This window comes from Laccaria bicolor, genomic scaffold (genome assembly GCF_000143565.1).
Source record: "Laccaria bicolor S238N-H82 LACBIscaffold_9 genomic scaffold, whole genome shotgun sequence".
In the NCBI taxonomy this organism is placed as follows: domain Eukaryota; kingdom Fungi; phylum Basidiomycota; class Agaricomycetes; order Agaricales; family Hydnangiaceae; genus Laccaria; species Laccaria bicolor.
The window spans coordinates 244,962-257,819 of NW_001889880.1; the positions used below are offsets into that span (position 1 = coordinate 244,962).

At 49.6% G+C, this 12,858-nt stretch overlaps 3 protein-coding genes across 3 annotated transcripts; 2 read left to right on the forward strand and 1 right to left on the reverse strand.

Annotated features, from left to right (window-relative positions):
• Positions 1 to 144: 144 nt before the first annotated feature.
• Positions 145 to 1,987, forward strand: LACBIDRAFT_325977 (uncharacterized protein; the record flags this gene model as incomplete). The annotated part of the gene is made up of 9 exons (XM_001879605.1): positions 145 to 151; positions 246 to 351; positions 428 to 432; positions 723 to 785; positions 855 to 957; positions 979 to 988; positions 1,181 to 1,319; positions 1,388 to 1,498; positions 1,773 to 1,987. The coding sequence occupies 9 exons, from the start codon at positions 145 to 147 to the stop codon at positions 1,985 to 1,987; spliced, it is 759 nt and encodes a 252-aa protein (XP_001879640.1).
• A 610-nt stretch (positions 1,988 to 2,597) lies between these two features.
• Positions 2,598 to 3,800, reverse strand: LACBIDRAFT_325978 (uncharacterized protein; the record flags this gene model as incomplete). Its single annotated transcript, XM_001879858.1, has 5 exons — positions 2,598 to 2,681; positions 2,801 to 2,874; positions 3,326 to 3,411; positions 3,458 to 3,604; positions 3,763 to 3,800. The coding sequence occupies 5 exons, from the start codon at positions 3,798 to 3,800 to the stop codon at positions 2,598 to 2,600; spliced, it is 429 nt and encodes a 142-aa protein (XP_001879893.1).
• Positions 3,801 to 4,194: 394 nt separating this feature from the next.
• On the forward strand, positions 4,195 to 8,600 carry LACBIDRAFT_293814 (uncharacterized protein; the record flags this gene model as incomplete). The annotated part of the gene is made up of 4 exons (XM_001879606.1): positions 4,195 to 5,794; positions 5,858 to 6,031; positions 6,088 to 8,460; positions 8,518 to 8,600. 3 exons carry the CDS (start codon positions 4,195 to 4,197, stop codon positions 8,430 to 8,432), a joined length of 4,119 nt encoding a protein of 1,372 aa, XP_001879641.1. The 3' UTR covers positions 8,433 to 8,460; positions 8,518 to 8,600.
• Positions 8,601 to 12,858: the final 4,258 nt, after the last annotated feature.

Genomic DNA, 12,858 nt, shown 5'->3' on the forward strand with positions numbered 1-12,858 from the left:
TAGATACCTTTGGTTGAGAAGGGGACAATGGGGTAGAATCCATACATAAAGCGCTAATAAATGTTCAACAAAGTCGTATCACTCCTGTCTTTTTTCTCAACCACGACCTCAGGCAAGCCTCAGGCTCACTACGCGTGATCATCCATGAGCGGTAAACGTTCATGAATCATTCGCTCTTAGGCTCTATTCGGAAACCGAGTTATCCCAGCCAAATCGTGGGGAACCATTCAACACAACAATCGTAGAAAGTAAGGAGGTATGGTATCATTTCATTTCAATTACTCATCAGTCGCACATCCACGCGTACTCGCACTCAAAGACTCCGGGTAACGCTCAACGGATCGGTGCTAGGTAAGCCCCTAGTCTTTGCCCGAAACTCCGTTGTATTGATAAGATGCGGTCAAGTCATACCGTTTTTTCTGTGTAGCCACTGTACGTGTGTAAACGAGCTCTCTTTCTTGAATCTTACGGCGCTGCGCACACAAGTCCAGTACTCTCGATACCAATTATCTTCTGGCTGGGCTCAGTCGAGGTGCAATTCGATCCCCAAACACGACCTTTATTATGTTTTCGGCGTTCCCTCAAATCAACCGATAGAATCCATTGACGGCTTTTAATTTGGTGCTGGGTTTACCTCCAGGCCTCCTGGTATCGAACTCTCCCTCCTCTCCAGAAGGAAGGCCGCCTTCTGAATACAATAGCACGACTGATCACCTTGGCAGGCTTTATCCTCAATGTTGGAACCCAATTGGAACCCGCTCTGGTCTTGCGAGCCACGTGCTTTTGTAAGTCCCTGCCGATCTTTGTTTTGTGTCTTTGTTCTAATCTATAAATCAACGCAAGATGCCTTGAAGGTGCAGGCTACATTACCACTCTTCGAGACCGACCGCAACGAAACATCAAGCCTCCCGTTTCACCTTCACAGTGCGATCCAAACCCTCGATATCGCCTTCCTTGGTTCGTAATATTAAACCACAGGTACAATATGGTGAGTCAACCCGACACAGTGTATTGCCTCCTCTCAATCAAGCCTTCCAGTCGGTGTTCACCTACCAAAGACGCCATCGCTTCTATGAAGGAGCAGCGACGGGGTTGGTGGACAAACGTAGCTCGAAGAGTGACAGAGCTTTGCGTCCGAGTTGATTGTTCATGATCATGAGACCTGCTGACGACGGCGAAGCTTTGTGCATGGAAATCCGTCAGTAGCCGCTTCGCGAACGCTGCTGACAACGAACCTAATAACGGCGACACTTGCTTCTTCAATTCAGTTGCTAAACATAAACTCTCCCGAAAACCGACCTGTCGCTATGTTGTTCAAGGTTATTGAGCGTCATTTCGAAAGTGGCTTATCGAGCAGCATCATCTGGTCTGCATCATCCTCACCCAGGCCATGTACGCGGATGTTCGGTTATGCATCCTCGGTCCGATATTGATCCCTTACACACTATCCGAACTCTCTCGAAGCCGCCTTTTTCCGTGTTGTATCATGACGCAATGAGTGCGTCTCCAAACTTTTAAACTTGGATCCATGTTGCGTCTTTTCATAGCAATCTATTCTGCGGGAGCTTTCAAGGGCGTCTTTTCTATCATCGAGGACTGGGGGGAATGCATTCCGTAAATTACCGGCTGTTCACGATGGGCTCTGGAGAAACCGATAACTGCAACGCTTTGCCCTTGCAAGTCAGTTGGCGATCACCCTGACCTAATGTCGTTGCCTTAGGTACGAAATTTTGTTTCTAGGCGATCATAACCCACTGAAACCATATTCGTAGAACGATGGCCCTCCCATAGTACCAATCCTGCCCAGTTTGAAAGAGGCACTACCTCCAAGCACTGGCCAGTCTTCAACAACTTCACCTTCAAAGCTGCGGGATGCATTGACATGCCGTATACCAAGCGTTTGGACGTACCTATCCAATCCGACCTTGCTTTGGAACGAGATTCAATCAACACCTTGAACGAGGCACCGCTTTCAAGCGCTGGCTAGTCTTCAACAACTTCAGCTTCAAGGCTGCGGAATGCATTGCCATGCCGTATACCAGGCGTTTGGACGTACCTATTCAATTTGACCTTGCTTTGGAATGACATTCACCTCATCCACACCTTGGAACCCGGACTCACATCGGTCACTTCACACTGTACTCAGCCGGAATTCATTCTACTGTGCTTTCGAGCCCTAGGATCTTTGGCCGCATGGGGGCCCCCTCTTGAGTCATTGGCCGTTCACAATGGACTATCGGTCACTTTTCAATATACTCCGCAGGAATTCATTCTACTGTGCTTTCAAGCCCTAGCATCTTTGGCCGCATTGGGGCCCCTCCCGAGTGAACCACCGGCCGGTCACAGTGGACGCTGACAAAATGCCTCCGGACACCTACCTCACCTTCCTCAAAGCTATCACCCTCCCCAGATCCCTGACTTGACAACACAAACCTAGGTGTGTGCGAGCGTTGGCCTTTAGGCAACCATAACCGACTAACAAAGCCCCAGAGGTAGTTTCGACTGTGGTACATCGACCACCACCCTCAAGCAAAGGCTAGTCCTTAACCTGATTCAACCGGCGTTCGGATCTTTATACTCGATCGAAAGCTTGTCCCTTACACGCCCTCAAACCGTTGAATGGTTGTCATACAACCCTTGAAACATGGAGAGGATTTCATGACGCCCAATGCCGAACAGGGCTATAGCCAGTTACAGTTAATCCACGTGTACTTCTCGACCGCCGGTTGACCAACTCATCTACTTGTTTTCATATCTTTTCCGCAGTTTTCAGTGAAGCGCAGGATTCAAAGGCGCTTACAAGAGGCAAGTTTTGAAGCAAAAGCGCCGCTGTTCTAGTCCTATCCACGAGGCGACCGTTTGACGGCATACCGGCTATAAGGTTGCTGGTACGTTTGGTGGGCATCCGGTCAATAGTTTTCCTTCCTCGAACTCAGGCTTTCTGTGTTACCACAGGCCGATTTTTACTTGCACCCTCACTACCTTCGAAAGTACCTCTCTAAAGGGACAGGCTCTGAGCTGCTCACCAACTTCTTTCTTTTACAAACACCAGAATCCAACTTTTTCCATCGATAACCCTGTGGCTTTGAGTATCCCTGGATGGCACAACTTCGGCCGACGTCTTTCTGCTCTCAAAAAATGAGCAAAATCGACCAAGAAATATATGTAGGTGGCGCCACAAGTACTTCACATTTTGATTTCCCTAGATAGCCGAGGCCTTACTGCGTGATGGAATTCCTCAATGCTTCTTCGAAAAATCCTCATCGTCCCTCAAAGCAAAGAAACGTAACATCTAAACGATCTCCACTCCATAATCCAAACTTACACGGCCGGACAAAATCGGTGTCGGTGGCACTCTCGTCGATAATAACGTGGCTCTCCTCCAAAGTCAAAGCGCAAAACGGCGATGAGCTAAATTTTAATTTCAGTGCTCGTCCGACAAAACCTCTGCACGCACATATCAAGATGATGATCTGATTGCTTCTCTTGGTCATGTGGTGTGGCAGCTGCCTGCAAGTTGCCCAAAAGCTGGTTAGACGTCCTCACGACAAGCGTCATGAATCGTTGGAGAGAAGCTGGAATATCATACGAGATTTGACACCCTCTAGAGAGCATGTAGACAGCCTGAAATGTGTATTGCAGGTGCACGACTACATTTTATGTATTTGGATTGCCTGACAGGCACGCTCCAGACCAAATAAAGGGACCGGCTTGAAAGATCCGAGATATCAGAATCTGGGGCGGCCTCGTTCAACAACGCACAACACCCGATACGCGTTGCTTGCGACCGTCAGGCCCATCTTGAACAGCGTCGACGACCCCGACGTCGACAGCAGGCAAATAATCTGGCCAGCCCGAACTTCGTGAGTTTCCATATTTTTTTTACTTGAGAGATGTAAAACGCGTGTACTGAACATGAGGCGGTTTTTCAGGGCTTTCCCGGTGCGTGCACAGACCGAATTCTGATTACGGAGAAGAGAGGGGCTTGCATGCGACCTCACTACTACGTTCTCCAAAGCCTCAATCTCTGTCTGCTGACCTAACTTCTCTTCATCTCCCCATTGACATTCCGAGGGAAAACATACCATTGTCCCAACCGCACACTACCACTGCCCTCAATCAGCACTCCATCGCTTAAGAACTTCGATGCCGCCTTCTTCTGCTCAGGTCCCATCTACTCCAGTGACTCCCGCAATGCCTGATGACGCCGATGTTGAACCAGATGAGGAATGGAAGAGCAGGCTGAGGAACAAAATCGAGGAAAACCTGGCGTCCATGGTCAAGGAGGCCAAGGATAGCCGCGACAACCAGCTCCGTGAGGCTCCCGTCAGCGCAGAAGACCGCGAGCGTTTGACCGCGGAATACAAAACCGCCATGAACAACATTCGGCAACTTGCTGCAGAGCAATTCCAGATTGAACTTGACCGCGAACGCCAGGAGCGGCGCTGGGCATCGGGTATTCCGATGAACCCGCATTGGACAGAAGCGTTGAAGCAGGAGCAACAGACGATCATGGACGGGATTAAACGGGGTGGAAGTACGCAGCCTGGATCGGGTATGATAGCTGAGAGCCCGGTTGAGGAGTTACCACGTCCGCGGCTTCCTGGTGCGAGGACCATGTCAAACCATGATCCTCCACCATCATTACCTCAGCCGCCGGCGCAACAGGAGAAAGCAGCTAAAGCAGAGCGGGATAGGGAAAGAGTAGCACGGCCTATTGTCCCTGTGCCCCCTCAGCCTGTTGCTGCCCGCCGTGGCTCTGACGCACACAGTGCTCCCTCTCGTGATCGTGAGGACCACTTTCACAGTCTTCGAAAAGCGGCAGGTCATGGAGCTCTCCACGAAAGACCATCTTTACCAGATACTTGGGCGACTCCAGAAGCCACTGAGGAATCCGAGGACCTACTCAAAAGACCTCGAAGACCCACTTTGGAGAGACCCAACACCGTTGATAAATGGGATCCATCATCGCCCTTGTCAGCAACCAGGACGCCAGATCGCGAACGTTCGCAACGTTCTGTATCTGAGCGCCATACCGCTCATTCACCTCCAAATTCCATTCCTGCGATATGGAAACCCTCTATCTCTCCAGAGGAGGATGCTGCGGCATCTAAACCTTACAATCTGGGTCGTCGAGGTAGCACGGCCAGCATGCGATCTATTGGCTCAGCTACTGGAATCAGGCCTCCAGCCACCGAGCCAATTCCAGAAAAACCTGACGATGACGCAATCCACGAGGGCGGTAACGACAGAGGGAAGGGACCAATGAAAGAATCAGATAAGCCTTGGATTTCGCCGCCGGAAAGGAAGGAATCTGGCCTCCATCGCAGTGATAGTCGCTCGTATCCTGTTCCTGGTGAACGTGACGACCGTGCAGGTATGGCCACCAGGAGAACTTCGCCAATTCCGTATCCTGCTCCATCATCCACGGCTAGACCCATCGTCTCTAAGGCATCCTTCAATGATGATCACCGTTATGAGCGACCCAAAGCACAATACCTTGCCGACCGTGATCAACCCTCTCCACTATCAGCTGGTCCACTATCAGCTGGTCCACGATCAGCAAAATACGATAGGGACTTGCCCCATCCCTCTGCTGGAGCACGGCCAATTGCACATACCTTTCCACATGGAGAAGACAGGGACTACTCGCCCTCTCCTCCATACCGTGATCATAATCCTCATCAACATCGTTCTTCTCCTCCAGATTCCGCTGGCTTTGAGGAGAGAGGCATCGCGCCCAAGCATTCGTTCTCTAATGAGGACTATCAGGATGCACGCAGGGACAGAGAACGTGAGCGACAATACTCTTCTTTATCGTCGTCACGCCCTTCATATCCTACCCCGCCATCGTCAGCCACCAGAACGGGATCAAGAGAATATTTGCACAACGATTCTTTCGATGACCGCGAGAGATTGGACCGGCATCGGACTCCGGATGAATCAGATCACCGTTCGATGCGTGCTCGCCAGGGCTCGTATTCTTCGAGGCCGCCGTGGGATGAAACTGAAAGAGATAGACGCTATGACGGTTCGTAAATTTAAACAAAAAACATCCTACCTCAAGTCTGACCTTTGCCTTTGTAGATTACTCTGCTCGCAGTCATCATGGTGGTCCCTCAACCACCAAGCCCATAACCGTTCCTCGGCATCACGCGCCACCTCCCCTTAGTGAAGAGGTTTCCAGCTGGAAAGATTGGGCAGGCATACCCGAAGGTCGACGTGGTTACGACCCAAACTTCCGCCCACCTCAGCTACCTCCAATACCCGGCCCAGTTATCGCACCACACTCTGCCGATCCCATCCTCCCTCGACGCCGAGACTCTTATCGTTCAACTCCTCATTCAGCTCGATACCACGACGAACCTGCCTCACATAGCCGCCGCCATCGCCCTTATGATGATGATGAGCTGGAGGAGGACTATGGAGATGAGCCAGGGCCTCCTAAAGACAATTTTCTTAGTCATGCTCCTATGAGAGTGCCCTCTGCCTCTCGACGGAAAGACCGGAAAACACAAGAGGAGGAAGAAGAGGAGATGCTGAGACGGCTGGAAGCGGAAAAACAGAGGGTGCTAGAAGAGAGGGAAAGAAGAAAGCAGCTGGAACTGGAGGCGGGAAAACTGAAACGCGAGACGACCGATGAGGAAGACGAGACGGATGAGACAGACGATGACGAGGAGGAGAAGCAGAGGCAGGAAGAGGAAGAGACAAGGAAGAGAGCAGAGGAGCAGAAACGGGTGGAAGAAGAGAAACAGAAACTTGAAGAAGAAAGAAAACAAGTGGAGGAGGAGAAGAGGAAGGTCGAGGAAGAGAAGAAGAAGATGGAGGACGAGAAGAAGAAGATCGATGACGAGAAGAGGAAGGCGGAGCAGGAGGAGGCCAAACGACTCAAGGATAAGAAGAAAGAGGAGAAGAAGCAAACGGAAGAGAAGAGGAAGGCGGAGGCGGCGTTGAAGCTGTTAGAGGCCGAGAGCAGAAAGAGGCAGGAGGAGGCGGAGCGACTGGAGGAACAAATTCGCGATAAGATGGCGGAGGCTGAGAGGCTGGAGAAAGAAGCGCTGGAGAAGGAGGCTATAGCCAAGAGGTTGCAAGAGGAGGCTCAGGCGAAAGCGGCCAAGGTCAATCAGATGAACACATTGGCGAAAAAGAGGGAAGCGGAAATGAGGCAGCGAGAGCACGCACTTCGGCAACGCGAGAATGAACTTTCTCGACGCGAAGAAGAGTACAGTCGTCGCGAGGAGGAGATGCGTGCACAGGAGGAGCGGGAGAACGAAGAAAAAGAGCGTATCCGGCTTGAGGAGGAGGAGAAGGAACGCGTCCGGTTGGAGAACGAGGAGAAGGAGCGAGTTCAAGCTGAAGAGGCTGCGAAGGCACGTGAAGCAGAGCGGAAAGAACGACTCCGCCAGTTGGAAGACGAGCGACAAGCAAAATTCCAACGGGAACAAGCCCAAGCTCAGCTGGAGGACGCTCGGAGGAGAGAAGCTCAGAGACGGGAAGAAGCCAATCGGATAGTCAGGGAACGTCAGGCGGAAGAGGATCGAGTCAGAAATGAGCAGCAAGAGGAATTCCGTAGACGCGAGGAAGAAATCAAACGCCGTTCTGAAGAGCGCAAGAGACAGGACAGTATTGGTGCAGAAGGTATCTGGCCTGCTCCTTCTCCCTCTCCATCAACCTCGCGATCTCCACCTCAGCGAAACGGTTCAGTGAATACACCTGCTGGAGATCGGACTAGCAATGGTAGTTCTTCGGCTTGGAGCGCCTCGTCCTCAAACTGGTCCTCGTCCACCAAGGCGACGACTGCCTCGAATACATCTGCCTCGAGTAACACTGTCCCGAACCGTGCAACACCTGTTCCTAGCAATAACAAACCAAGAGCCGGTTCTGTTGGTTCTGGAGGCACGTTTTCCTTTGGCACCCCGCCCCAGCCCACACCTACGCCCATGTCCGAGGCAGACTGGCAACGTCGACAAGCGGAACAAGCGCGGAAGCAACAGGAGCAATTCCGGAAGGAACAGGAGAGGTTGGAGGCGGAGAGACAAGCAAAGGCGGGCGGAAGACAGTTGACCAGAGATGAAGTTATTTGGCTGTTTGAAAACCATGAGAAGCTCTGGGCCAGTTTGCCTTCAAGTGACGCTGTATGGAACGATTTCCCGTGGCCCATGATCAAGAAACCCTCCGAGCCTGAAGAGATAACGCTCCCCGCGATCAGAGCATACATCGAGTCCCCTTATTACCCCGAGAAAGACAAATCGAAGACAGTCAAAGATCGTGTCAAGGATCACATCAAGAGGTGGCATCCGGACCGATTCAATACGAAACTTCTGACAAAGGTCAGGGAGGAGGATAAGGAGAAAGTGAAGGAAGGAGCTGGTAATGTGGTCAGGTGTCTCAACGAACTTTTGGCGAAGACCAACGGCCCTCTGTTTGACTGAATATTGTAACTGGAGGATGGAGCGGATTGTAAGACTTTGATGTGCGATGAATATGGATCTACTCACCTGAATTTTATCTATGTAGCCCTCTCGATATGTATATATACCCCACTCACTTGTACGACTATATCTAACCACGGGAATTGGAATACATCTTGTGTCGAACTTTTCTGCTGTTTCGTTGATTGCAACCTGAACTCCGGATCCTGTGTTGGTGACAGTCAGCTTGTACCATATAGTTAGTGCCATTCCGCCGGCTCGTCAGGAAACACGAGCTTCAGAAGTGGTTATCACGTCTCCAGAACCCGAATATATGCGTTTGATTAGTAGACACAAAAAGTGAGAATTACATACGTGGGGCGAGGGTCATCGGAATGCCCTTCACAGTACTGCGAGACCGTTGGCGGTGAAAGGCGGACCAAGCGGACAACAAGAAGGAAACACGGTCTTAGTTGATAACAAAAGATGAAGACATTCGAACGGGTTTCTGACCCCTCGCCATGAAATCTACATGACGGTGAGCCGGAAAAGATGATTTGGCAGAAAATGGAAACTACGTCAGATCTATACCTCGGAGACCCGGACCTTGTAGCTTCGCGGTAACTCAATTCAGTTTTCAAGTGTTTCTTGTAAAACTCGCCCTCCTCTACACTTGAAAATCACAAACTAGTCACCAATTTTTATCCATGGAACGAACTTCAGAGTTTTACTTCCCCGTCACGAAAAGGAATTACTAGGATATTGTCCCAGTACGGCCGACTCGGGTACAAAAGGCCGACTGACAACTGTTGATGTCAGAGGGCAAAGGGTTTGAGGCTGAGGGCGAAGGGCATGACTCTACTTAGATAACGGAGGGCAGACGCACCATACATAAGCGCAATCTAATGGCAATCGCCACAACAGTCTGAGGCTTGCACATCGATGGTTGAAGAACCTTGAGAAGATGAATAAGCATATTATTTACGGCCTTCCGTCGTACGTGGAGAAATGCAACGGTAAGTAACCCTAGAAGACGTGCGTGCCAGGCGATTGAATCATCACGTCGACGTCCTTCAAACGTCCTTCATTTCTGCAGTTGAGAATCAATCTGAGAACAGCACCAAATTTTGACAAGCGCTTACCTCCAACCCCCTTCAAAGTTACACCCCCACCGTTTGCGTCTCGTGTGAACGTTGAAATATCCCTTGAAGGCTCAGCCTGCGCTGCTCACTGGAACCTGTAAGATAGTGTAAGATGCGAACTTGCAAGTCCGACCAACACGGTTGTTTGCTCTTATTGAAAGTTAAAGCTGACGCGAGTTCGCCTAATGACGACCCTGACGATTTTACCCAATTGCACCATCTATCAAGCCTGGAACTCGTTCTGGGAAACATTGTAAGTGAATCTCGCTTTCGAATAACTCTCCCTGCAGCTGAATCTAAAAGGCATTAGTGGTTCTCATCTCGAATGAGAAGTTTAGAACCAAAGGCTCAAGTCTTCTTGCTGCTGACGACACTCTCGCTCCCAGTTGAGCTAGTCCTGAACATGGGAAATACGGCCCATTAAGTTCACTCTTTTGTTCTACGGGCGAACGGACCTGACCCAATTAAAGCGTTCAACGCAATGCCGATGTTTAACAAGTCCAAAACAATCCCCCTGCCGTGTGATGTCATGAACGAAGGCCTAAACGTGTTCCAAGCTTCCCTCAACTTTCCTCTGGAGTTTCGATCTTGATCGGTGACTCATGTGTTTCTTTCCGACATCACAATTCCCTTTCCACCTTCTCCAAAGTCAATCGTCCAGACCGCGCAAGCTAAGCGCTGCGCGCCGTGTGTGCATCTGCCATGTTCAGGTACCTATCTGATATGACTATCGACTCTGACGTTCATGTAGATTATCGCTGCCAATAAACACACAGCGCACGGAGGCCGAGTGCTCCGAAGCACACTTGTCCCTGAACATGTAAAACCATTCACCCATCGACAACTAACAACGGGCGGAACGCGGGGAACGGCACAGCTTAAAGAACGGCCTCGCACGGTCTATTGGAGGCATAATCTTCACAGAGCGGTATCGCTTTCTTTGTTTGCAGACAGTTAATTAGAGCTGAATGCACTTACGTCGGACCGTTCATCATGGTGTTTGGGAAACATGACGAAGATATGCAAATCTTATTGCTAGAAGATCTACCTCAGATCGTCCGAAGCTCAAGTTGAAGGTCATTGAGCTGAAAATTCTCAAGATTCATACTCCAAACAAAATGAATTGTCAAGATAAATTTACATATGTAATGAACTTGAGTACCTTCTAGCCTATCTTAAATCGAACTTGGGTTGACTCGGAATTTCCTTTCCAGCGAATTTTTTCTCAAGTCTCTTCGCGTCGTAGCACGCATTATCTCAGTCTCCAACATTAACTTGCGCCTTTATTACTAGCCGCTCCTCCGAATTAGGGTGGCCGGTGTCTTTGCGAAGCTATGGCTTCCCAACAAGTTAGCCTTCAACATTCCACTCTCTCGCAAGGTTCGTAATGATTCCTCTAAATAGCCCGAAATCTTACTGACCTGTCATCTTCTCATGACCTCAGGGCACACCTTACACAACGCCAAGTTGAATGCCCCGCAGTCTCGATTATTTTGTAGTAAGTAAGTCCTCCGACGGAGGCGCATCCCGGACACTCTGCATTGAAGATCTTTCTTTCGATTACCGTCATGAATTGAAGTTGCCTTTCACACTCTAGCAGATTTTTTAACAAATGGACGTGACCGACAAATTATTTTTAAATTTAGCCATCTCATAAACGATCATGAATGGAACGAGAAGCACCGAAAAAAAAAATCAACGGAATTTCACTCCATCCGCGATGATTTCCTATTTCCTACCCACCATGCCCAGCCCTCTCAATAGCATCCTGTTCATCTGATGCCTTGGAGGTAAAGAGGATCAAAAGAACTTTTCTCAACGAGCAAACCCACTCGCGGATACTCGGTCTCATAGTACAATCAAACGCCATATACGCTACTAGTAGCGCATCTTTCAATCACTGCTGCGTATTTGACAATGAGGATTGATGCAAGGACTTGATTTCGCAATTGAGGGCGATTGAACCCAACGCTTCTCGGGACACTCGGTCTCAAAGCGCTAGATAGTAAACACCGTAAGGTTCATACACGCCGGCGCATCGATGGCGCATCAACCGTTCCATCACTGCGTGAGGCTCGCACTCCCCAACTTATACCGTGACGCCCGCAATGTTGATCGTTTCCGTTGCCACTTGGCAAATATAGTATACCAAGGTAGGAACACTCGATCTCAAAGCGCTAGATAGTAAACACCATAAGTATATGCCGGCGCCGGTCAATGGCGCATCAATTGCCCATCATTTGCGTGAGGCTCGCACTCCCAACTTATACCGTGACGCCCGCGACGTTGACGTTGATCGTTTCCATTGCCACTTGGCAGATATACTAACATAAGGTGACATTTTGCCATACCGAGTTATCTGTCCTCTCATAACCCGTTTTACCATAACCGAGCTTCCGTCTTGCCGGAATGGTGGTTCGGTTGCGTCGGACACGTCCATGCGTAGTAGGCGATTAGTTGTCGTCCAAGTTGAGCGCATTTCCAGTCAACTTCTGAATTACCTTCCTTACACTTCTTGTGGCACCGGAAGCGTCCACGCGTAGGCGACTACCTAGCTATCGACCTTCCGTGCTCGGAATCCATTCAACTTCTCAAATCCTAGTATGTATTTATTCTTATTACAACAAACGCGTCCAAGCGTAGGTGATTAGGATTTTTTTTAAATGCTCGAGTCGTCGGGACTCATGCTCCGAATCCGAACTCGACCGCGTTCCATACAGCAAGTTCTCAAGTCCCAGTATGTACTCATAATACTGCGCAAGGGCGTGCCGCGTGCACACGCACGCGATTAGAACATCAACTCGGGGGTGACTTTCTCCTCCCTGACTCAACCCTGACTTCATCCGAAATTCCATGACTCTAGATCTCTAAATTTCCTTCAACATATTTATACTCAAAGAAGGTAATCGCCACGCATTCATAGTGCAATGAACCAGTCGACCGGAGTCACCAGACACTGCGACTTTGACGGTACAGTACAGTCGACTCCTACATAGCAGTGATCACTTGGAGATTTGTCATATGTAAATCATCCGATCATTTTATCTATCTATATACGATTAGTAGGCTGGTACCAGGTATAGATCCACAGAAACGATATGTCATGAACCATATCTAAGGAACTCAGATGAGATTAGATCCTGGTAAATCAAATTGTCCCATCGATCGCGTAGTCTCGGTCGAGATTTCATCGACGAGCTCGTAGCATAGTGCAAGGATTATACGAAATGTTTTTATTTTGTTTCTTCTTCAGCTACAAATCTAAGGTAGCTAGCTAGTCCCACGATAAATATTTTTGGGGTGTC